Source organism: Colius striatus, chromosome 2, assembly GCF_028858725.1.
Source record: "Colius striatus isolate bColStr4 chromosome 2, bColStr4.1.hap1, whole genome shotgun sequence".
Lineage (NCBI taxonomy): Eukaryota > Metazoa > Chordata > Aves > Coliiformes > Coliidae > Colius > Colius striatus.
The window spans coordinates 15,376,143-15,403,239 of NC_084760.1; the positions used below are offsets into that span (position 1 = coordinate 15,376,143).

At 39.5% G+C, this 27,097-nt stretch overlaps 1 protein-coding gene across 1 annotated transcript in view; it reads right to left on the bottom strand.

Annotated features, from left to right (window-relative positions):
* The window catches only part of KCNQ5 (potassium voltage-gated channel subfamily Q member 5), a 292,687-nt gene that overhangs the window by 13,449 nt on the left and 252,141 nt on the right, over positions 1 to 27,097 (bottom strand). Inside the window, exons 7-10 of the mRNA XM_061989536.1 lie at positions 26,418 to 26,513; positions 23,080 to 23,174; positions 21,518 to 21,544; positions 12,598 to 12,818 (exon numbers count right to left, since the gene is read on the bottom strand). Coding sequence (XP_061845520.1) covers positions 12,598 to 12,818; positions 21,518 to 21,544; positions 23,080 to 23,174; positions 26,418 to 26,513 — 439 coding nt within the window. The remainder of the gene's footprint in view (positions 1 to 12,597; positions 12,819 to 21,517; positions 21,545 to 23,079; positions 23,175 to 26,417; positions 26,514 to 27,097) is intronic.

The window sequence follows — 27,097 nt, forward strand, 5'->3', positions numbered from 1 at the left end:
TCTTCCTAACCTATCTTTCTTCAACTGCATAAAGTCCAAGTGCCCAGGTGAAGAATTTCACCTCAGTGTGTCTTTTCTTCATGAGGAAGAGGGTGTAAAATCAATGAGTGACACAAAACAGAGAAAAAATGATGAGATTCAGTAACCCTCAGTAGTGGTGGAGATTTCTTCCCAGTCCTATGTCCCTGCCTACATTCATACTGTTATTTAAAACACAGACTTAGTCATTGAGAAACACTGCAAGTAAATCTTTTCAGGGGCTTCTATTACATGCAGATTTGAAGCACCATCAGACATGAATGATTCTGGAACACTTTTTATAAGTTTCTTTTACAGAAAGACTGTAAATTAAAGATGAAAAATATTCTTTGTCAGTCAGAAGTGCCTGGAACTTTCATGGCACCTTTTAAATCTAAGAGGAGTACTATCTTTACATCAGCACCATTGTACTAGGCTGCTTCTTCAGGAACTGGTATTGCTGCATTGTTGTCTTCACAGATTTAATATTTGGCCATAATAATTTATTTTGATTACTCTGTCTAGTTCATTACCTTCAAGAATATCTTTTCTAACTGTTGCTGAACTGGTACATGCAAAAGGAACATCTCCTGTAGCTTTGAAGAACAGGAGATTTTATCTGTGACGGACCAACACAGAAAGAAAAATGGTTTATAGCCAGGTTAATGTTTAAGTACATATGAAATATTCAAATGCAACCTTAAAAAAAATCAGTTTTACATTGTAAAATGAAATTTTCATAAAAACTTTGAAATCTCCCATGCTATAACTGTGAGTCTTGCCAACAATGATGACAAGAGTGTTTTTCTAACAGTTTCATCAGCTTTGCTACTGACTTGGCTTATCTTCTTGATAAAATATATATGTCTCTCCACTTACCCTGCCTAACAAATATTTTGGATCCCTGCCCAGAAACGTGACAAACTACAATAAACTATGTAATTAGTTTGGTAGTTTGATACCTAAACCTCCCTCTCTGAAGGTGCTAAGTATTCCATCATGCTAGCTTTCCAGGTGTCTTGTCTGATCAACCTGTCCAGTTGCTTCTCCCAGTGCTGAAATCTCCCAGATCATTTCTAAGTGCCATACTAAAACCAGTGCTTCTTATCCTACTGGTATTTCCAGTGGCTCTCTAAGGTTTTAATCCACTCTGTTATGCCAGTATAAATTAGGAATAATTCTGCTTAGGTCACAAGAGCTACAACAATGTAACCCCAGAGAAACAGGAGACTTCAACTTGAAAGTTTCAAATAAACATTTTTCTGAATGATTCTCTGACTGATACGATTCCTGAGTCCTTTGCCAAGTACAGTGTCATTAATAAAAGGGCTTCCTTAACACAGTGTGTCTTTGCAGAACTGGTTTGAGAACAGTGTGGTGTTCCACTATATTATTATACTATATTATAGCAGTGCCACATTGCTCACACGTGAATACAAAAATCAGCATAATTTTTAGAGAGATACAGGAAAAATCTTATAAATGTAAGCCACCTTTAAGAAGAGATCCTGCTCCTAATAAATCATCTTTTTTTCTTTCTGATATTCCCACTGACGTGAATTTCCTTCATTATGGGAGGTGCTTGGTATTGTATTTCAATAACCTTCTAAAAACCTATAAATCTTTTTTGATTCGTATGGGAAACATTCAGGTTTCTTTAGAATACCAAGAAGACTTGGGAAAAAAACCTTGGGAAATGCAAATTAACAGTTTGGAAAAGAATAAAAATTCCAGCCTAAGCCACCACTGAAATAAAAGTTTGCATTCTGATGATTTATTTCCAGTGGAAGCTCATGTTGTGTATTATGAGGTTACGAGGTGAGAAGTACTTGTGTTGCCTCTGCCCCTCTTGAGTTCATCCTCGAGGTCAGTGCTATGTTGGGGTCAGTCTGGCTGGTTTGGCAGCTCCAGCTGTTAAAATCCCTGATAGTTCCCAGACGTGGCTGAGGAGAGCCTCACTCCAAGCTGCTCCCTGTTCCCAGACAGAACTCTCCGTCATTAATGGGGCAGGTAGACTCTGGGGCCAGCTAATGCCTTACCCTGCAGACATGTGCTTCTTCATCTTTCCCCCACACCCTTTCTCCATTGGGGTGGCTGTGTAGAGTCCAAGCAGGCTCCACAAGGAACCTTAGGCAGCAGCTGCTCTGCATGAACCTGTCCACTCTGCCAGGCCTTCCTAGTGTTAGCACTGGTCTTCCTTTCTCTCCAGGAGCTTCCACCACCAGCTAAACAGGCCTTCCAATTCTGTTGTTTGGGCAGCCCACAAATTCAGTCTCAACTATGGCCAAAGCAACTCTTAATAGAGATTCAAACACACCCCTACAAGTCTCCCTAAGAGGGAGTGTCAGCCAGTCTGACAATCCATAAACAACTCCCCTTTTCTAATACCAGCATCTTTACAATTCAGGATGTGTTTTGATCTGAAATGTCAATCTGGAAAGTGTTTATTTCACAACTGATGAGGCATCCACCATTATTGTACAGTCTTTGACATTATTTACTTTAGGCTACAGTCTTGTCTTTGCCACTTTTTAATCTCTTTCCATTTCTTTCTCAGGAGCAATCTTTGATTTAATCACACAGCAAATTAGCAATTGCCAAGAAATAGAAAAAAGGCATGCACAAGTAATTAAAATTGTCCTCAGATTTCCCTGTTTGTCACAGTAGTTATGCATTCTTCATGCAAACTCCAGTCATTTATGATCACCTCAAATGACTGGGCGAAAAATTACACTGTTCTGAAACACTGTATGTCATCAACAAAAAATGGATGAGTTCATAGTTGCATTTCATATGGCTCTGTTGAAAAGTTAGGCACAAAGCTTAATTTTTTATTTATGTAAATATCATGTGGCTTTTCTTAGAAGAGTTTTCTGTTGTTTAACAATATGCTTTCGTGTCTGGAAAACTGTGACACTAGCTCCATGCTTTCAATGTCAGCAATATTCAAGTAATGTGTGTATTTAACAGAATCAAAAGGATTTTGTACTCTTTTTAATTTGTTTTCTGGGAACCACCATATGCTAGCAACACCAGTCCAACATTAGTAAGTGCATGTGCTGACACCATGAGTAGCCCTATGGAGGTGCTCCTAACATATGGTAATCTAAACATAGACCCTTTGACTTGTTTTTTGGAAGCCTCTGACTGTGTAGGAGGCAGGTAGGGCTGTTCATGTGGGTAATCTAAATCATTCTGCTGAGGCTGATCACCTACTGTTTAGACATGGTAAAACCTAAATAGGTGCCTGATGTTGACAGTCTGTATACGAGTCTCATTTATGTTACAGTACAGTGTTGTGTCAACTTGGTAAAAATAGCACTGATTTGGAGAAAAGCTCTGATTGATTTTCATTGTAATGCACAACTCGAGGTGAAAAAATGGACAGTGTCCTAATTTTCACACGTGCTGAGTTGCACCAAGGTACAGTTTACAACTATTAAAAAACTGGAGTTCAGCTTGGGGACTGAAGTCCAAGCAATTCATAATGCAGCTCCACAGTATGTTCTCCACCTTATTCAGCAGCCTAAAGCAAGCACAGGGCTGTTCTGGCTGCCCAGGGTAGAAGTGCAGGGAACACCAATATGACATGCTCATCTCTAAACTAATTTCCAATAAAATAGTGGTCAGAAAAAAAATGAGTGGAGAATTCAATGCATCTGACTTCTGGGCAAGTAAAGTTAGACATAAATTCAAAGCTTTTGGAGGTGCCCAGGCAGCTGCTTTAGCATTAAGACTCCAAACTGCCTTACTCTTAAATAGCTACTGAGCTCAGATGGACCCTCTTGTTCAAGAAGTAATGCTGGTACCTCGATACTCTTAATATTCTGTTCTATCAGCTCCTTTTGAAACCAATGCAGAGCCTCTGTTATGCTGCTGTAGGTAATGCCTAAGATATCTACAAGGTAGGTGCATTTCGTTCAGTTTTACACTGTCTTTGAAGTAGCTTTCTTCATCCTGAGCATTTGCTGTGTGGAGTTATGGATTTAGCTTATATTCTTTAAAAAATGGAGATATCTTGTTAGTATTTTATAGTAGTCCCACAAACATCAAAATGCACAGAATATTTCAAAAAATCTCAGTTACTTTTTTCCTTCAAAAAATTATTCGAACTACAAAGATCTTCATGGTTTATATTCATACAATTAATGCAATTTCCCTTTACTAGAATAAAATACATCTCAGCCTAGTGCCTTTGTTTAAATTTGTTTTATGAAACTTCTCACCACTTCACAGGCTCTCATTATTTTCCTGTTTGTTGAACCATGAATACAAATCCCCTTCACTATTTCTAGAAGCGATTTTCTTTCAAATTTTCCTCTGCTTTAAAACATCAACAAGCTGACTCTCTTTCAGTAAAGAGTTCACATTAATCATTTTACTGTGATTGCTTGCTAAGCTCCATAGGAAAAATCAACAGCAAAAAGCAACACTAATTGGGACAGAACTTAATCATCTACTTAGTGATAAGAACACCCAAAGCTCCCTCAAAGAGTGAAAGGCATCAGCCCATGTTTACATGGTTTCCAGAGAAGAGGCCAGAAAAAGGAGTCTCAAGGGAGTGAAGAATGTATTTATTTCCTTGTTCCCTGGAAGAAAAACAAGAAAATGCTTTCTTCTAATCATGAAAGAAGGAAGGAGACAGGACAAGTAAACTTCTGTGACATGCTCTTCATGTCAGATGCTTAATATTCATCTAGAAAACGACACAAAAAATCCCTGGTAGGATACAACGGTATTCAAGTAGCAGAAGTAAGAAAGAGAGAATAAGGATAACAACATTTGAAAATATTGTTTAGAGGAAGCTTTTATGAAATGATTGCCATTTCCATGCTGGAAAGCAATTTCTCAGGAAAGGAAGGAAACTGATGCCTCCTAGAAAGGGAGTCACCTCTATAGGAGCTTGTAGGAGCTCCCTTTCCTTTCTGGCCAGCCTTGAGCCTCTATCCTGCAGACTGTACTTGTGAGAAGTGCAGTAGTGCTGTGTGCATAGACTGTTCCTTTCTCCCTTGTCCTTCTCCTGAGAAAGGCAAAACTTTCTAGATGGGGAAGAGGAGACTTCAGAATTGGAATTCTGAATGCAATATGAAGCAAGATATCATAAAGAATATCCCTAACAACATTTTATATGTGAAAGCATTTCTGACAAAGATCAAATTTGGGCAAAATGGAAGACAGGATTGGTGGGAAGTTTTTTACGTATTCTGAGTATAATTATCTAGTCTCCTTTCTTTGTAATTTTTTAAGGTCAGAAACCTAATTTATATCAGTTATCATCCAAGGCAGGCAAGTTCCAAATACCTAAGATTGTAGCGTTCCCTTCTAACAACTCTCAATTATCTGTAGTTATTATTTAACTTCTCAAAAATTTTCTGCACTGGCAATATTTCATGGAACAGCTCCCATCACTTAATTAAAAAAAGGAGTCCTTTTCATTTTGAGTAATGATATGGAAGACCAGGAGACTCTCTAAAAACAATTCATTACAAGCACAGGAATTGTGCAGTGAAAATGGCCGATCTCATTATAAATAGTGGCACGTTAACTAGGGTGTTTAGATGGTCATGTCAGAAAATAAGAATGAAAAATGCTAAGTGTTCCTGAATGGATAATTTTAGTGTATTATTAGATACACACCTCTTTTATTTTATATACACTGAAACTGCAAAAGGAATTGCAGAGACATATGGTAAGGTCTAGAAGTGTGGACTAGTGAGTCAAATGTCACATCTAATTGACTGTCTCCCTGCAAACACATCAGCTGACATGATGTCTGATGTTCCATAAGGTCTTAAGAAGTCCTGTGCCCTGGGAGATTTCCAGGTCCTGTGGTTTGGAGGAGGTGGTAGTTGAAGGCAAAGGGAGAGAAGAGGTGTGGTGGTGCAGATTCCCCTATTGCTATGTTGGACTCAGCCAACATTATGTTCTTGTCTTGGCTCTCAGTGTGGCGAGTTGAGACAATCTGGTACTCTATTGTCCTAGTTGCTAGTACAATGAGTTAGAACAATTAGGTGCTCCTAATTGTGCCTTAAACTCCCACTGCCTGCGAAATGTACCACCAACTCCAGCTACCTAGCTTGTAGCCCATTCTGGAAGACATTTAAGAGTTACCTGACTAGCATTGTCACCAAAATGAAGAATTACTGATCAAAGTAAATCATTTTGTGGTTCTATAAATAGTGGTCCTAAACTGAGACCCTTTGAGCTCTCTGAGATCACAGCAGGCTGTGTCCCTGGTTCTCCCCTTGAGTTGGGATGCCTCTCAGCATATGAGAGTTTGACAACTTACAAGATAGTCTGCCAGTAAAATACTGACAAAGGACCAACTGTTGTCTGCTGAAGAATGCTGACAATGGACAACAGTAAGTAATTCACTACATTTTGGTTTTGCGCAGATTAAGGGTTCAGGATTTAAAAATCATTCAAATTTACAATTTGCCAAAAGCAGAAAAACCTAGGTTAACCTCTATACCTGTGTGTGTGATTTGACTTGTAATCTGTGTTATAAGTCTTGTGTAAACATTAGCTGTGAACTAAATCATTGTAGCAAGTATTATTAAATCACTCTGATAATCGACTGATGATTAAGTATTGCTATGGAGATTTTTCCTTTATGGTCTGTATTAATTCCATTAGACATAAACCCTGTTGACCAAGTCTGAGACTAGGTTTGGATCCACCTGCACCTAGGTTCCTCTGTGAGAAGGAATGTAGAAAGCAAGGGGATCCATTCTGAACCTCATGACTCAATGAGAGGGTCTCAGTGTTTTATGAGCATCCTCTCAAAAGGATTTCTTAACTCATTTGGTTACTCTTCACTACAGATGAGGCGTTCTGAAATCCATGCAACTCATTCTTCTATGCAGCTGTCTGCTGCTGTCCCTCACTAAGCTGAGCTTGCTAATCATTCACCTGTGACTGCCAAGTAACTGCTCAGTCCAATGAGCAGCAAGAGTGTGCAGCAAGTTCCTCCAGATGTGTCATAAAGAGAGAGTCTAAATAATGGACTCATGAGGCCAGGACTTTGGTTGGAATAAAGTACAATAATGCAAAAATGGAAAAATGTCCCAGAGCTTAGATGAGAATGCCAGATCCTCCTAATTAATTACAGTGACAATGATAATAAACAAGAGCTGTATCATTGAGTTAAACAATCACAAGAAAATAAATCTCCTGTCTAGCACAAACTGATATATTGCCAGTAAAATGTCACTTAGCCCCATCATATGGGGCTTATACAAATTGAGCAGCTTTGTTTTGACATCATGCAGCTTCATTTTGAATTAGCAAATTTAAGATGAGATGTGAAAGCAGCCAAACTAAGGACTTTTGCCACATGAAGTAAACTTTGCACAAAGTCAAGATGCTTGTGCTACTGAAAGGAAAATCTGTCATTTTTGCAATATGTAAATTATATGGTAGTTACTGAGGTCATGTGAACTGAAATGCACAATTCCCTTCCTTCCATGGCTCTTATCCTGTACCCTGAGGATTTTGTGCAAGTACCCTGTAGGGAATGAAAGGCTAGAGGTTATGTGAGTGCATCATGTTCAGAAATGGTGAAAAAAATCAAATACTTCCTTAGAGAGTTCTTTTTAATTAATCAAATGAAATATATTTGTAATATCTCCAGTGCTGAACACTTTTAATGTTTTATTCAAAAAGCCACACAACTTAAATCTCACAAGGTTACAGTACAGGCATAGTAACTCCTGCAGAGGCTTAGAAGCATGAGATGATAGAAAACAAGTGTAATAGGGTATTTCTGTCCCTCACAGAGAACTGCATACACAACATAATATCAGTTCATTACTTCAGCTGTGGTGGTGTGAGACTGGAGAATGATTTAAGCAGAAAAAGTTCAGTTTCTCAGAAAAGGCAAGAAAAATTAAAAAAAAACCAGGATAGGAACACCAGTGTCTGCAAATGAGAGGTTTTGTGAGGTGAGACTCCATGGCTTGATCTATGCTATGGGCATAAGGCCTCAGGCAATGGCTTCAGATCACCTGTAGTATTTAATCTCTTGCACATGCACTAGCACACTCTCATATGCTGGGCACTGTTTCCCATGGGCAGTTTGGCTGTTGTTTCCCTGGTTTTGGTGCAGGGACACTGGCTGTACTATATGAGGAGGCTTTGGGGCCAGAGGTGGCTCCTGGCCCACTTTGTGAGCAGGTGTAGGGGTGGCTGCATGCAGCTCGAAGGTCAGGCAGCACCATTGCCCGTATGATGTGGCACCCCTTCAGGGAAGCTCTTGCATGATTCCTATGCACTTTGTAAAGCTTCACTCTTAGCCATTGGTGAACATCTCCCTTTGATCTGCTTGATCCTGCTAATTCCTTTTTAGACTGATAACAGGGACCAGTGCATCCTGGCAACTTTGTTAATTTGTGCAGGGTCAAGGAGAGTTCTGTCAGTTGTGACTCACATTTCACCAGAGGTTGGACACGTATTTAAAATTAGATTTATATAAGTCTCAGTTTTAATTTCCCTCCCCTGCACTGTTAAATCCTCTAGAGACTATTTGCAGCAATGCCACTAAAGACCCCTCCAGCCACCAAAGCTCTCTTGGGACTGGATTCCATTTGCACATATCTAGCTGAAATAATTGCTGCTGTTGCCAGGTGTGCTTTGGCAAGAGCAATAAGTGGTTTATAAGCAGTTTCAGAGGACTTATGCTACCTATAAATAAAGCCATTTGTTCAACAGTTTTGGTCATACTGTTCTAAGGCTGCACTGCCAAAATCCTTTTGGGAGATACTTGTGGCCAGCTGAAGTGTTTTCCTTGTTGCCAAGATGCTCACCTTCTGTGGTTTTAACATGCACCAAGGGAGTGTTGATTCAATCAAGTTAGCCTCTTAGCTGCCTCCATAAGGTCTTGTCTAGATTAGAAATCTCTCTTTACAGGCCAATTTCTAATTGCTAATGTTTATTTTTTCCATCAGTCTCTTTGTTATGGTTTTGGCACAGATTCCAACTGTGTCCTTTATCAGAATGCAGTCAGCCCTGCAAAGTCACTGTGTTGACTATCTATCTGCCATAGATCATCCTCATACACTAACAATTTATCTTCCTTTCTGTACCCTCTACTTAGTTATTTACTTCTTTGCTTTATTTTTACACACGGTTCAATGCACCTCACCTTCATAGTAAGGTAGTTCCTCCTCTGCCAGTGCAAAGGGAAGATAATTTCCAATCCCAAATCACATACAGTGAAAGAAAACTCAAGCAAATATCTGAGTGTCTTCTCTTTTGGAATGGGAAATTCATAGTCAGAATTATTTTTTCATTAGGTCATTGACATAAAGTTTTGACATTGGGATTGAAACCCTGGTCTGTGTTGTCACTGTCCAAAAGGTCCACTGTAAGTGTCATTTCTTCTCCTGGCCAACCCACTAGAGATGTAAGCATCACCAGAAGGATTGGCTGCGCAAGGGCATTGTTCTGTGTACAGACTTTCATCCAGAAAGGGGTGGCTTCTAGTTTGGTTTGACAAACAGACCACCAAAATAATTAATTCTTTGGCCAGAGAACACCTCAAGGAAAAAACTAGAGGACCTGACAACTGAGAGCTATTAATAAAATGCTACAAATAGTGTATTTTCATCCAATGAAAACTGCAAGATGTTCTAAACTAAATGCATCATCTTCAGAACTATTTAATTGAGCTGTCAAATGCAGAAAGCATATAGAACTATGAAATTGGTAAGATAGGGAAAAAAAAAAAGGAGAAATAAATTCTAGCAGTTCCTGACTGTTCCTGCAATGGTTTGGGTAAGGCTAGCAGGGAGCTGTGCCTCAGCACTGAGCACACTGGACATCTCTGATGATACCAGTCCTAGAAATAGCTGGATGAGGTCCCAGAGTGGAAACTTGGCATTTGCCTAAAAGCTGGAGACAATGGAAGCTGTTCCTTCTGCCGTGGATGAGAAATTGGTCATATCTGTTGGCCCCAGTTCATAAGGGTGGACTAGTAGCTGGAAACCGCTGACCAGGAAACAGGCTGTGCTCGCCCCGAGGAGCGGGAAGATCTTTCAGGGTGTACTCAGAGCATTGAACACTCCGTTGGTTGTCATTATCTTTTATCTACAGATACACCCAAGGAGCTGTTTATGGCACCTTTTCCGTAAAAGAGAGACAATAAGAGCGAACACGATCTTCTTGTGCAAATCATGGCCATTAATGACAATACGTACAGGACAAAATAGAGGACACGCTAAGGAAATGTTTCTGTGACAAATGGGCTGATGAAAAACTAAACGGATGCTTGAGTGAGGTGCAGGCCACAGGGCTGGAGCAGAAGTGAGCTACTGATATCCCGGGAGCATGCTCAACAAATAATTGTCTTCTTAGGTCATTTCCAGGCACAGGGTGAGTTACAGGAGCTTAACCTATGAAATCACTCCTGGCGTGGTTTTGGGGAGATACTCACACTATATAAGTGATTACATAGGAAGCTTAAATTTAGACAGGGTAGCTTCAACCCCACTCTGGTACCTAGAGCATTTCTCACTTCTCACTGTGAAGCAACTGGCCTTGTCCCAGCTCTGTGTCAGTGTGTGAACCAGGCCAGCACCACACGGTCCCTGTGCCGCAGCTCCTGCGGGAGGTGAGCCAGAGCCCGTGCCCCAGAATGAAGCAAGGAGTGGTGAGCAGTCTGGGTAGCAGCCTGGTGTCTGGCACACCCCAGCAGCTCACTGTAACACAGGCAGGTTCAGGATTTGTGCATCTGAGAGGTCTCTGTACAGAAAGGCTAGCCTGGAATGATGACTGTAGAAAACACTGTTGGTTTGTCTTGTTTGCCCTCCAGGAAATGTTTATTTACCCAGGCTTTTCCTGAAAAGATGTGTTGCGTAGGATGTCCTCAGATGAGAGATGGGGCATTCCAGTTCAGTGGGTATTTTGCAACCTACATCTCGGTTGTAAGTGCTCTTAAAAAGGAAGCAGATGCCAAAATCGTACTTCTTATTAGTTTTACCACAATTGTTGGATGTAACATGTGTGATTGCCATCACAGAAAGAGTTGAAAGTTATATCTCTTTACTTAGATCAAGTGATTTATGTTACACCTTTCTCCTACGGTCAGAGTCACATCCTGATGTGGCTAATCAGTTTGCTGCCCTTATTTTCTACCCAGAGGTCAACAAGAATGAACCAAACCCAAATCCAAACCTAACTGGGGCAGGAGTACCCCCAGAGCTGTGTGAGTGTACCTTTCAGTGAGGACTTGTCCCTTGCAGGGGCTGGGCACATCTGGTGTTATTGGCTCCTGACTGTCAGGGGCTGCTCTCAGCTTTGGTGCTCCCTGGTTAGGGGATGCACAAGCCTCTGTTTTGGTAAGCTTTTGCAGACAGAGATCTTTCCCTGAACACTGGGTAGTCTAAAGCCAGGGATGACCTTAGCTAGCAAATGGAGAGCAGAGAGAGGGGCAGCATGGGAGACAGCATCTGGGAAAGTCTACATTCTTGCTTGCTGTGGGGTCAGTGAGCCATTTTCACAAAGATCTGCCTTTTCGCACATTAGGAGTCCTTCCTACATCTAAAATACACCTTAGAAAACAATATCATAAATGCAATAATAATGTTGCTTTTTTGCTGAAGCCACCTGCCTTATCAAACTGGATACAATCCTCCGAAATTTGAAGCACTCAGTGGTATATCTCTTGGTGGCAGGTGATTGTAACCCTGGTAGAGGTAAGACGGCACAGCTCATCTGCCTGAGGGGTCAGTACCATATAAGCTGCGCTCTCGGCTGGCAGAGGTGCAGCCAGGGCAGCATTAACCATGATGTGTGGCCCACTAGTGGGAGGCAGCACGTTTGGGCAGCAGCTGTATCCAGTGGTGGGAAAAGGACCAGGATGACAGAGTTGCTGCAGCTAAATCCATGGGATGCATTTAGTCCTCATGCAATTTTCCATAGTGATCTCCTTTTCATAGAATCAGAGTATGGTTGGAAAAGACATTTAAAATCATCATGTCCAACCATTAAACTCACACTGCCACCACTAAACCATGTGCCTCAGCATCTCATCTATGTGTCTTTTGAATATCTCCAGCGACAGTGATTCCACTACCTCCCTGGGCAGCCCGTTCCAGTGCTTAATAACCTTCTCAGTCAAAAAGTTCTTCCTAATGTCCAATCTAAACCTCCCCTGGCAAAACTTGAGCCCATCTCCTCTTGTCCTATCATTCATTAATAGAGAGAAAACACCAACTCCCACCTCACCACAACCTCCTTTCAGGTAGTTGTAGAGAATGATCATATCTCCTCTCAGCCTACTCCTCTAGACTAAACATCCCCAGCTCCCTCAGCCACTCCTCATCAGGCCTGTTCTCCAGACCCTTCACCAGCTTTATTGCCCATCTCTGGATATGCTCCAGCACCTCAATGTCTTTCTTGTAGTGAGGGGCCCAAACCAGCTGACATGGTTTTTGAAGCAGGCTATAGCCTTCTTGTGTCTTTGCCTCCAAGTAACAATTCTGCTTTCCAAAAAGAGGTCACATTCACAGTGCAGGCGTGAAAAGCGTGAGCAGGTTGGGAGCAGCGTGCAACGGCAAACAAAGCACAGAAGACTCTTACCGTCGACCACAGGTTTGGGCTGTGAGCTCTTCAGCCGCAGCGAGGGCCTGAAGCGGGTTCGGTCATTGAAGCTCCAGCTCTTCTGGACTTTGGTAGGGCTGCCATCAGTGGCAATGTCAGCACTTGGTGACCGCCGGTCTCCAACTGAAGACTGCCTGTTCTTTATACTTTGCCCTCTTGGGCTGGCCATCCGGACCCGCTCCTTAAAGCTTAGCTTTTGACTGTGAAGGAGAGAAATACATTTTATTTCATGGTTCCTTTATTCCGTTTCTTTTTTTTTCTATCATGTGATAATCAAAAAGAATTTCTAAGAATTCGCATCAGTATGAATGTTTCTTAAACACTTTTCATTGAATATATTTAATTTGGGGATGAAACTGATTTGATGTAATTGCTTTTTGATGGAGGCATTATCAATGATGGTCTATCTTACAGTACAGTACAGAATAGCCTTGTAAAGGAAATGAATATTAACAACTAGGAATTTCTCCCAACTATTATAGATTAATCCCTAAGATTTCTCTTTTTTTTCCATTCCTTGAATTTTAAATAGGTTTTTTCTATTCCTTAGTCAGCCCAGCTCAGTGCATTTCTGGCCGTCTCTTCAGATGAACAAGAACAAAATGTATCTATTATTACTGCATGCCATGTAGTATTTTTTTTTTAAGCAGGCAAAAGTACTGTTAGTATATTCATGCTTTTCAAGATATGGCACTTGCAACATTTCATATGCTTTGTTAGTGATCACTCATATCCAGAATTCCTTGTTACAGCACTTACTTGGACAAGATGAAACTAAAATTAACAAAACATCCAAGAAACAGCATGTTGACTGATTAATGGAAATGTAATGACATGCTGTGTGCTCACTAAAGTCTTTGCTGGAGATTAAGCTGGGAGCTGACGACCTGCAGGTGGTATTGAGTAGGCACTTTAGGACAGGTGCAAGAGCCAAGTTCATGACTGTGACTGCTAGATCAGCGATGGTCCTGTGGTCTTATAGTTGGCCAATTGTAAGCTGATTTTTTTTTTCTCCTGTACTTATAATCCTTCCCTCCATTCAGTTAGGTGTGGGATATGTAGATTTTCTACTTCCCAATGCTTAAATGACTTTTGTTCATGTTCAAATGTATCTGATGAACGTCCTGTGGTCACCATTGACTATCTGCCTATGCTTTTTCATTATTTAACAACTTTGACTTTGTTTCTTCCTGTAGCAGAAGCCACAAAAGGGAAACAAAGGAAGTCTGATTACCAAAGTTTGGAAACCTTGTTTTATCTACAAGGTTAAGTCCAATTTCCTGTATAATGAAATGGTCATTTTGATTGGTAGTCCTGCTCTTGCAAGGGGAAAGGTAATGGGAGCAATGCAGTAGCTGCTCATGATGTCACTGAGTCTTGCTGAGTCCTACTGCCCTGGGGTAGTAGGGCTTTCAGGGTGCTTTTAAAATGCCTTAATGGAAGACTGCTTACCTGCAAATTGTAATTGTACTTGAAGTTAAGACACTTTATAGTACTTTCAAAGTATTTTCATTTCACTTTAGCATGCCCATAAGATATTTCAACAGAAATGAATTCTGCAGCTAATTAATGAATGCTACCATGGACTATGTGGTTCTTAGATGATTAACCTACTGCACCCTGAAAAGACGGTGTTAATATGTAATTATATGAAACGGAAAGTAGTTATAAACTTCTGTGTCTGGAAAATGTTGAGATAATCAGATATCCTTGTCCATGCATAGCATAGCACAGTGTAGCATAGCATAGCATCTCATTCTGAATACAAACATCACTGAGAGCAGAAAGGATGCAGTTTGTAGCAGAAAAAGCACATGCTGAGAAACTTATAATGAGATAATTTTCAAGAATGCTACAAAATGAGCACATCAATAGAAAGGTTATTAGATAAATGTGTTTCTATATGGCATGTTATGTCACTTAAAAGAATACCTTTACTATAATTTCTGAATGTAATCCCCTTCTTCCCTTTGCCCAAAGTAAGCAGTTGTTGAAACAAACACATCATGGTACTGGAAATGTTATCTATTTCCATTGCAAATTGTTACCCAGACCTGCAGTACTGTGTGCTGTTGCACATATAATACAAAAGACACACAGAAGCAACTGAGAGAAAAGTGAGTTCCAAGATTTAGTTTTCAATACAAATTACATTTCAAAGCTGAATTACATTTCAGCTCAGGAATCTTTTGCATTGTACAACTTAATAAAAATATAAGCTGTAAAATACTTACTAACCACATTATTGCATTGTCATACTATACAGCACAAGCAACAGAATCAAAATGGACTCCTTATTATAGATATTATCCCTAGGCATGTGCCTCCTGTGACTGTTTTAACTCCTCTTGTGGCTCAAACTTTATTTCCTATTGAAGCATGGAATCAAGTAATATATTTTTTGAGAAATCTTAGAGTAAAAAAGTTTCTGCACAGCTCTCTTCCTGTTGCACTGAATAAAATGAAAGGAAAATGGATAAAATAGCCATAAAACCAATCAGTATGGACCAGATTTTTTTTATAGGTGCATTAATTAAAAAATAAAGATGAAAGTTTTAAGAAAATGAAAAAAGCACACATGTTGTTTAATTTGTACTAATGAAAGCAATGTCTGCCTTTAAATGATTCGTACACATAGTTATTTCACTTATAAAAGCTGAATGGTACACAATGGCTACTTAACCTGAGTATCTTTAGTTCTCCAAATCAAAGCAATGAGGCAATGGTGAAAGGAACAGTAGACACTTCATCTGTACTAGAGACATTTTTCAACAGTGCAACACTGAGAATGAAAACATTCATTTAAAATGCACACCTCATACTTAGAAACAGACTAATCAATCCGCTTTGTAGCAATGGCAATGTAATGGCATGCCAAGGGTCCATGCGGAGGATGCTGCACCGTGAAGAGAAACGCAGCCCCTGAAGGAAGCGTGATTTGGAAACTCTGGTTTGCATCTCAAGAGCTTCTCCAAAGACACTGGTTACCACAATTCTTTGCTTCTTGGATCCCTGTTCCTATTTTGAGACTGGTGGGAAATGTTCCTGAAGTCACTGCGTCCTACTCAGCGCAGGCATAAATTGTACAACTTGCAGCTGTGGAGAATTCATGCTTGGGAGAAGAAAGCTGCTGTCCTTGGGAGCATGCTGCCATGAAGCTCTTGTATATATGATGGATAACAAGTCACGAAGGAACAACTGAGTCAGAGCATTTTGGGGGCATCCTGACCAGGCTTTTTCCCCAAGCTGAAAGTCCCTTTTCTTATATAAGCCTATATTGTTACTGGCTCTTGACTCTCTGTTGAAATAGTGGTAGTGATGGTGTTAGAGATACAAAGTGGAGATAACCTTATGCCCTTTCAAGCATTTTTGGGCATTCTGCACTTGAGTCACTAGCCACTGAAGCCTTTAGGGCCCTTTACTCTGATTTAATAGTGGTTGGATTAGCACTGTCCAATGCTGTGCTAAAAATTCTTCATCTCTTGCAGGGTCTCGCCTATTATATTTTTCTCTCTCCCCTTTTTTCCTCTCTTTTTGCACGATATCCAAAAGAAAATCCTTGAAAAAAACCCCCTTTCTTTAAAAGTAAACCTATTAATGGCTATTGGAAATACACGTATCTAAGTACTCCCAAACTTTAAGTTTAATGTTGGTCAAAAAGGCAAAAAGCGTGAGAAAGAATTGGGAAAATGGGTGTATAAATGCTTTCTGAAACTCCATAGATTCCTGAATCAGACCTAAATGACACGGATCTAAGAGAACCACAGCTATTTACAGCCATCTCTGCACTCTTTTAGATGTGTATCTGTTCATCATTTCTTGTACCTTACACGATTTATCCTGGTTTATTATATTTACATATCTGCTTGCTATTATAATCTTTCACGGCAATGTTGGGCCTACTGCTTCTCTATTCTTGCTGGTTGCAAGTTGTGGAATATATTTGTGTCGATACCACTGGAGCTGGGAAGCATCTTCTAGTAGAGTTCAATTACAACCGTCACCTGTGGGCAAAAAAGCAAGTGACTTTTCTCTAGTTGTTTGCCTTCTGGAAGGTTAGCTGTAGGATTTTACTGCTTATTTTTCCTGTCAGTACATGCATGAGCCGTTCACTTCCCTGTGATAGCAAGGGACTTTCTAGTTATTTTAAAAATTCTGTCTTTTCCACCTTTAATTTACGAAGGAAGAGGAGTTCAGGAACACTAGAGGTCACTGTAGCTTCACTGCAGGGGGAATGAACGCTTCTCTACTGGACTAAACTACTCGACTTGAAAAATTTTAACTGGCAAGTGCGGACAAATCAGTGTTTTGTCTCCAGTACTTGGTTTTCCATGGACCATCTTATTATACTTTTTGGTTAACTGAGTATCTCTTTGCCTCTCTGTCCCACTCGCTTATTTCCCTGCCTATTTTCCTGTATTTCTGGTAAAGTTTATCTTCTGCCCTGCTACAGCCTCAGAATTGCAGCACTATTGCTTGGTACTAGGCAAAATTTATGACTTGTTTTTCATACGAAGGCAGCTGGTGGAAATGAGAGTAGGAAGAAGTGGAAATGAATTAGAAGTAACTGGAGGGCCTGAGGATAAGGGAGAATCCTTTCTAGTCGACACAGAAGCTAAAACTGCCAAGAATTGTCACCTGTGGCACACAACAATGAGCAAAGGTGCATGCTAATTTTCAGCAGTTAACTTCCAATAAATACAGACTTTGATTCTTATCAAGCCTACAGACGATTTTACTGAAATTAAGCTGAGCTGAACAAATGCAACTGCAATGAGTAATAAATGAGGCCTAAAGTTCAAACATTCGACTTCTCCACCAGTCTCATGCAAGGACCATGAACCCAAGAAACCTAGTGTTATACCCCATACCTTCCATGAGTAATAACAAGAATTTCAGGGACGTAATGTCTTAAAGTTCAATCACGAAACAGAAAAAAATAAACGAACTTCAGGGGTTTTGTGTATTTTTTTTCCTTTTTCAAAACAGTTTCCAGATGAAGAGAAACTATTTTTATCATCATTTTCTATCATCAGTTTGTACTTCTATTGTCTTTTAAATTATTTTTAAAAAGTAAGAAAAAAAATATAATAAGCTTGAGTTATAAATCAAGTGTTTCTTCCCATACGATCCATCCATCTAGGAATTACCATTTTTGGTAAGAGACACAATTTCCCCAGAATTAATCTGAAGCTGATGGTTGATTTCACATGCATTCTTCTACCTTCCAGTACAGGATGCAGGCACAGCTTCCATGGGCTGTGTCCAAGGGGATTCTTCTCAACCACATTTTGACTGTTGGTATTGCCTAACATGTTATAGCTTAGTATTCCCCACTAATTATTAGGTGGAGAACTCAATTCATGGTTATAAAAATCCTCTTGGACTTGGGGAAACATCTTTACCCAAATATTTAACCCCAGTTTTAGATCTCTGCAGGGTAATGCATTCCAAAAGTTCAAGCCTCAGGCAGAGAAAGGGAACTGGGCTTCGGCAAACCGCGGCGTGCTGCACACTGCATTTGTCTGACTGGATGAGTTTCAAAGAACCGGTGTTGGTGTTATTACCATTGCATTAATGTCATTGCAGGCAACAAGCAACAAAGGAATTACAAGCACTTAAAAATAAATGAGGAAAGAAACCTGCTTTGGAGAAGTATGGAACTTTAAAGCACTAAGGAGGGGAAGTAAATGACTCATGCACCTGATGTTAGTTGGCATTCTCAAACATCATGTCAATAGGCAGGATGCTGAATACCTATGTTTCCGAGGGGTGTACATCCTGAAGAGCTTCTGTTTATTACTACAAAGCTTACTAGGAGTGAGGGGAGATAGAGGACCGTGTTACTAAGTATTCCACTTCTAGGTAAGGGGTAAGGCTTTCCACCTCAAGTTAGATTCTGCACCACTAGCAATTTCTTTTTTTCTCTGTGGTGCATGCAGAGAGCTTACATTAAATCTACTTTTAGAAACAGGTATGGTAAAAGAATTGGAGAGAATTCCAGAGCATAATTTATTTGTTTCCTTCAGAACAGGGATGAGTTTTTTTCCCCAAGCTCCTATATTGGCAAAGCTTCTCTTTTTTGCATTAGGGATAGTTGTCTAATAAGGAATTTGTATTCAAGCTCACTAGTTACAAAACTAGATGGGCAATTTCATCTTTTGCATACACACAGTGCATGTCCTATACACAGCTTAAGACTGCTTATACTCTCAAGATGTTGTAAGATTCATCAGTCTTGATCTAGTTTCCTGCACAGGAAGAATTTTAGCCATGTTGTATAACTGAACAGAAATAGCTATTACTTGAGTTTAGTGTGTGCATACAAAGATACAAAGAATTTAACATACAGGCTTTTAAAATAACTTTCAGAACTCTGGAACTGATTTATAGAAATATCTTATTTACAGAGTGGATACACCAGAGAGTTTGTATACTACTACTTTTGATAACAGATTAATAAGAATACTTGTGTATACTATTTTCAGAAACACAACAGAAAAATACACATTTTTCTTAAAATCAAGGTAAAGCTACAGCCTCATAAGCACAGCTCTCTCAACTCAAATGCACAGCAACATTTGGTTACCTAACAAACGACTGTAGGTCTACACATGGCAAAACACAAGAATTCATTTCTGTAAATATAAAAGTTAGTTTGGTAGGAAAGAAATTAATTAACTTGAAGTAATCAAAGTTTTTCTCCACTGTGATTACAATGGAGAACATAGCATAGAGCATAATCAGAAAGCAATTCAACGCACTACTTGTGCAAACACATATTCATTTGAAGAGTGAAACACAAAGCAGCTTATTTAGTTCACATAGCATCCCATGCAAGTCACTCAGCATTGCAGTAAGACAGAAGTTAAGTAGTCAAGGACAATTATCTTGCTGTACACCGCAGCAGTTTGTATTTACATTCTCACCACAAAAAAACACATACACCACATCTGTTTTAAGTGATACAAACACACAGCAATATGTGAGCATAAGAACAAAAAACAGCCACTGACAAAACACATCTTTTTTGAAAAAGCACTGAGTGGTCTGTAGGGTTTTTACTGTAGACCAGGATCTCAGGAGTTCACTGATTTTTATATCTACACTAATTTGCAGCAGTGCATATATAAGTTAAGAGCTTCAGGAGGAATAAACATCTTCCATTCAGTGAAAATAAAGTGAAAAAATCTGGCTAAATCACTGACTACTTTTAATATCACAACAATTATCACTAACACAGAGCAAGTAATGTAATTTTGACAGTTGGGTGGTTGTTGGTTTTTTTTTTTTGGCATCTAGGTTCTAATTATTGTAAGAAAATTTGTGTCTTTAAGTGCTCACATGTGCAACTGGGAATAACCTCTCTCCTCTGGGCAAATCACTGTTTCAGACGTAGCTTACTCATTAACCAGCAACTTCTGAATGCTGAGGCCAATTTTAAATGTTGCTGTTGAAGGACTAGGAAATATGGCTGGTGAGTGCAAAAAGTTTGGATCAAGCTGTAATAATTTAATGAGATCAACACTTTGCTAGCAAGTCTACTGAGATAAGGTATACAAAAAGTCACAGAACTGACACAGCAGGTGAAGTTCTCTTGAGGGATATCGAAGAGCAAATCCAGTCCCCTTGAGTTACTATGACATTAACAGCAGTTTTGTGCACATTGGGGAAAAGGAGGGAGTCAGGTGCCAGAGGAGTGATTTGGAAAGTGGAGCAGGACAGGGGTAATTGATGTGAAGACGTTTTCCCCCAACTGAATAACCACAAGAGTTTGTGAACAACAGTACAACTCAGGGGCGGATGTATTTCAGGGGTTGATGTGTCATCAGCCCTTTTCTCCTTGGCTTTTCACTGTTTTCTGCTTGGGGGTAAGCTCCACTGTTCTCTGATTGTGCTGATACTGGCTGCCAAACGCCTGCAGACACCCATCTCTAATGAATTTTGGAGGCAGTGTAATTTCTCTTGTAGTCACCGAGTCCTTTCTTGTCCCTAAGGATCTGAGCTGTAAGTACAGCAAAGAGCAGCATTTCCTCTTACCGCCTTAGGATCATGCATCTCCAGGGCTTTATTTATCCCAGGCAGACAGCCCTGCCAAGCCTGCCTCTGCATGCTGCAGGCAAATGGTCCTCGGCCTGCATCCAGGCTGGATGGAAACCCCTCCTGCCCTCCTGGCTGGTAACAGCGGGGCTCATTTAAGGAGAGATGCCAGGCTTCCTCCTCCGCCCAAACAGGGCCATCCGAGAGTGCAAACTGTACAGCTGGGAGGAGATGAGCCATTGCAGTGGTACTTTCCCTCCACTTGCCCTGTCCCAAAACACTCCTTAGGAGAGCATGGCAGGAAAAGCTTAGAAAACATGGAGACATGGCACTGAGGAAGCCTTGAGGATGCTGCTTCAGGGCAGCACAGACCCTTGTCGAGGTGAGATCCAAGCAGCCTTGTCATGGGGTCCCCCCCCTGCAACAGAGGGCCAGTGAGCTTGCTCACAAAGCCAAATTCAACAATATGCCTCCAACTTCCACTGTGATTCCTGGAAACTGTGAGCAATGATTTTATGTCAGAAGCTGGAGCCTGAGTCCTGGCCCAGGAGCTGGGTCTAGGGAGGCTGCTCCACTTGCTGCTCTGACACTGTTCAAAATGAGCTCCTCCTCAAAGTTAAAACATGGGACTAGAAAAGTACAAAATTGCCTAGTTTTTCCATAAAAAACCCAACCTGTGACAGAGAAGAAAATTTCAGCATCATTAGTCTATCAATATGAGTTTAAAGAAATGCAATTTCTGATCATTATGAGCTAACAGTTACTGTTCATTGAACCTACTGTACAGAACCTGAGACATCTAAAAGCCATTAATAAGCAGCGATTTCACAGATAAAAGAAAGAGAAAAAACCTACAAACCTGCTAGAAGCTTCCCCTTGTTCTTTTCTTCAGGTCAGGGAGTGGGAGGGAAAAACATACTTGTTACGCAGATAGTAATCACATTACTTAGTTACACATGATGTTAGATATATGATAAACATAAATGGGTATGTTAATTACTACACAACACACACGTTACATTGCAACCACAAAGACATTCAAGCAAGACTCGTAACTACAATGCTTCTGAAAGAGAAACTTTTTGTTGTTTTAATACATGCATAACATGCTTAGTACATACCACTGCAGACTGAGTTGGCAAAGCAGTTAGGCAAAATGCATTGCTGACACATATATAACAGAAAGCTGTAGGCTCTTATTAGATAAAGTTATCTCTGGTAAATAAAAAGGTTTAATTTTCAGGATAGCACAGCAATACGCTCATTTAAAATAACAACTAGATGCACTTTGGAGGGGTAGTAATATTTTAGAATATTTTAGGTGGGATACAGCTTCATTATCTATGTAATTTGATATTCATCCATTTGCACCAATATTGCCTTCAACCTGTTAGTATATGTTAAAAAAAATCAATATTCCGTATAACTTTTAATCTAAAAGCTCCTTTTAGTTTAGAGCATTTTGGAATTACAGTTATGGTAATGGATTACTTATGGCTCTGTTCTTGTCAACTCTTTGAAATTCACAGATCAGCTTTGGGTACCCAGCCAAACCTCTTTTTGGCTGAGCTTTTTGGCACGCAATTACCTTTTTACTGTCATGTGGATGTTCATCACCCAGCTTTGAGAGAAACCACTAATTCTCTTGCACTGTCTGCAATAACAACAGGATGCTTATCAGAGCTTTCCCATAAGGCTCTAAGTGCTCTGCTTTTTGATGTTTATCGAGTATCTTTTACTTCCTGATTTGTGCCCCGTATTGGATCAGTCAACTCCCTGCCCCCTGGTAAATCTTTTACTGAATTACTGAAGAATCCTGCTCAGTGCTCTGTGAATTCTCACCCAAACTGGGACACCAAATATTTCCTGTCTGCCAAACTGTGACATGAGGACTTTTTATTCCCCTTCCACCTTCTGCGTGTATAACCGAGGGTATAAGTTGCCTTAAGGAAATACTGACTATATTGAAAGTTATGATGAAAAGAAGTAAATTCCCCAGTGCATTCACCTGTAGAATACCCCGAGACTCTCTTCCCTCAGAAAAGTACACATGTAGCTGTAGCTTTACATAGAGACACGGGTATAAACCCACCATTGAATGAAGGAACGTGTTCTGCATTAGATTTAGTATTTTCTTCCTTAGAGATAATTTGGAAAAGGGTGAACCATTAACCTTGATTTATGAGTGGGTTTTGGGGAAAGTGTTTCTAATGCCTGTGCTCAGTGATATTTCTTAGATAAATGATGTTTCGTATTTGTCCCATTGTCCCAGGCTCCTAGATAATACCGATCCGATTTGTTAGTTGAAATTTTTAATGAGAGAACTTAAAAAGACAAAACAAGACGAAAGAGACAAATAGTAATTCTCTATAAGCTCGAACAGACATCAAGAACAGCACCAGCTGCCATATTTGTACCTACTTTGTAGGGCTGCAGGTATGCAAGGCCTTCAAATGAGGCTTCCAGGTAGCAATGGAAACCGATTTCTCATCAGCCGCATAACTACGCCATACACACTACGTGCAGGATATATGGTAAAAAAGAAAAAACAAGGCAAGAGGGAGCAGGGGGTGAAACAAAAAAATTGAAAAGCAGATTAGTAACCAATACAAGTCATGGCTTTCTTTTATCATTCATAGCACTGATACATGCCTGAGGGGAGGAAGAATACTTTCATAATATCGCCAGGTGGCTGTCAGGTTTGTTCGGCTGGCGTCGGTAGAATAAAATCGCCAGGAAGCCTGGTGTGGGGAAACAATAGAGAAGCACAAAGGAACCAACAACATGAAGGCACAATGCCACCACACTGATTTTGGAGAGAGGGGATTCTGCTCAGATAAGGATGTGCTCTATTAGGTTGATTAAAGAAATGCTGGTAAAAACCTACAAAAACTCTTGCAAATCACAGTACACTTTACACAGTAAAGGCAGAGTTACTGGCTTCCAGCAGATATTCCACACTTAAAGGTGCTTAAAAAAGCACTGCGGTGATTTATTTGCGACAAATCCGTAGGGGACACCACCACAAACTTGCAGTTTGAGGTAAAGAAAGTGTCATAATATGTTGTGTAAATGATAATGAAATCCAGACAAAAGGCATTTAGAAGAAAAAAGAAGTATTCTCTGTGGTTTGAAACACTGCTAAATGTTTTAAAATACAAAACAAATCATTTTAAAGGTGAGTGACCAAAGCACAGCATTGAAAAATGCATTTCACTGTTTAGATTTATAACTGCATGTAGACAGTAGAACAGATCCTCCTTTCTACAAACTGGAACAACTTCCCTGGTGTCAGCATTAAGTATATTAATTTGTACTAGCTGAGTATCTGCGCTTCCTGTATATTGTCAACCGTTAAATGTCATCCAGGTATTCTTGTACACAGTCTAAATACCCTGTCTATTCCTACTGCATATGACCCAGAAATACATCTACTCTTCTTGTACAGATGCAGAACCTGTCACTTACTTTGTAAATTGTTCCACTGGTAGATCATTCTTATTGTCAAAAATCTCTGCTTTATTTTAAATTTGAAACTGTGGTTTTGGCTTATAGCCAGAGATATTTCTTATGTTTCTGTCTGCTACATTAAATAGGTTTTCTATAGCAATGACTTAGCCGTCTTTTAGTCAGGTAAAAGCTCTAGCAAAGACTATAGCTATGGCAACAGAGGAGTTAGTACAGACTAATTCTAAAGAGTAAATTATTAGAAAATAGACAGTATCCTGATAAGCTAGAGCACAGTGATTTCAATGGTAGTTCCTTATTGATATCCACAATAGACAATTTAAAAAAGCCTTGGCACTGTTATAGTAGACAATTATATGCAGTTCAGACACATTCTGCATTTATAAACATGAAATTTTCTCCAGTCCTGGACTCATTTTTTTCCCCCAACGTTTTCTTTGCTTTCTCCATTTTTCCAGTCTCATTTACAAACTGTAGATGCTGAGTTAGTACCAGCATCGTCATACACTGTGGTGCTATCAGCTTGTTTACCTTTCTCGTTCTGTATCTAAGGACTGCAACAAACCAGCTGGAGTAACATATTGTGAACTTTTATGAAGGTCTTGACCCTTCTTTGCCACTCTTTCTCCTTTCTGTTTGTCATCCTTCATCAAATCCTTTCCAGAGTCACTAATATTGGGATAGAGGCCTCATGTAATAGTCTGAATTCATTGTTTGTAGATAAAAATCAGTATTTAGAGTATTAAAATATGGTAGGAATAAGACATTTGGTAGGAACCATTCTACCCTGTAAAGTCACCCAGATCATCCTTGGGTTCATTCACATGTGCCTGCCCTTATATTTACTACTCTGTCAGGCCTTGTGCCGTTGACAAATACAGCCATCAGCAATTTCATACTGATTTCAAAATCACTGAGAATGTGGAACATGAAAATGAATAAGCAAAGGCTAAACAGCTTTTTTCATGGGATCCTACCCCAAATGTCTTCCTCTCACAATGATTTTGTCCACTGAGAGTCACTTTGTGAAATCAGTCAGCTAGCTACTCTTAATCTATTTAGCATGATGTCTCACTAGCATTTTACAACAATAATATACTAATACTTTATAATAATTACAGTAATAAGAAGAGCTACATCCAAAACCTGAATCTGTTATGGTTTTCCTCTGAAATTTGAAAGTAGATTAGAATAGATGTAGTACAGAAAATATCCCAGACAGTCACTCTACAGTAGATACAAAATAGACAGAAAAGGAGTGGACTTGTATTTATTAATTATTCTAGTAAAAATAAAACCTGAAATATTTAGTATTTAATAATCATTGAACAGTAAAAATGGAAAACATTTATTAACTTTAAGAATGCTTCAAAGACAGGCTGACATCTATCCTAAACTTATGAAACTAATATACTTATGCTTACTTACACATTTGTGACCTGATCTAGGTGAACCTGCTTCTGCAGGGGGATTGGATCCAGATGATCTATAAAGGTCCCTTCCAACCCTATCATTATACGATTCTATGATTCTGTGACATAAAACACTTGTGATCTCAAGAAAATAAACTTGGATGTTAGAAGATTATCTCCTCCCTTATTTTTTTCAATGTATCAAATAGAATAAAGCTTGGTACAAAATAATTCTTGAAACAATTTTCTCATTTTTAACTGGGATTATAAAATAGGAAAAAAACCCCATGCAAAACAGCTCTTTAACAAATATCATGCCATTTTTGCTTAAAATAAATAAAAATCTTCCTCAATCGTTGATCCGCATCATTATGTCTATATTGGAGCTGAAACTACTTCAGTCAACTTCAGAAATTTTGGAACTGCTAGCACCTACATTTCAAGCTGTTGAATCAGAGCAGTGAAAGCAATTCTCTGGGCAGGACACTTTTCATTTTCACCAAGTATATCACTCACTGGAGCACTCTAAACCTGTGGTAGATGAAAAGCAGCTTAATAAAGGCAAGAGTGCTGTGCTGTCAGTTAGGTTGTCTAGGAATCAACGCTATTTTTCCAAGTAATTTGGTAACTGCAGGCATGTAATTTACATTCTTGTCTTGGTTTCTTCAGCATGGATAGAAGAACTCTAAAACTACGCATAGAAATGCTCCGAGCACAGTGATGTCAACAGACAGCAATCCCTGAACAAACTTCTTTAATGATACTAACTAATCTGTTAAACATTATTGCCACGAAACTTTCAAATCTGAAACAATAAAACTTGCTCCAATGTGTATTTTAAACCATGTACTACTATCTTTTCTCTGATTTCATAGTTACCTGAATTAGGCTGGCAGCTGGATTCCTTCTTTTCTCAAAGTGTTTCTGCCGATGCTGTTCCTGCACTTTCAATGCAAATCCCGAGCCAAGGATGCCCTGCAATACAATATAGCATTTATCATTATCTAGGTAATTATGTCAACAAATACATGCAATCGACTAGGAAGATGCTGTAAAGATTTCACTCCATATGATCTCTTCAGATACCATATTTAGGACAGTATATGACACTATAAAGCTTAAGAACAGTGCCCCTTGGTGAAGCAGGAGACTCCTTACTTAGGAGATAACATCTGTGGCACTACCAATGATCACTCCGAACAGGAACATTCAGGGGAACTTAAGCCAGGCTCATCTGTTAGATATGCCAGATACAAATGGACCTCAAAGTCCATATCTGCGGTGCTTATTATAACTTTTGACTTTAGAAAAGATAGGAAAAAAAAGGTGCTTAACAGATTAAGACTATTTCTTCTCACTCTTTATCATCTAAATAATCCAAATAAGCTATGAAAAAAACCTGATGATAAAGCCTCTCCCCTTTTGGCCTTTTTACTTTTGGATATGTAAAACAGATTTGTCTCCTGCTGAACAGATCCAAAGACACTCCTTGGACTGTAAAGAGTGTAATATTTCTGTTGGATGTGTCTGCTTTATAAGGAAGAATATTTCCACTTGAT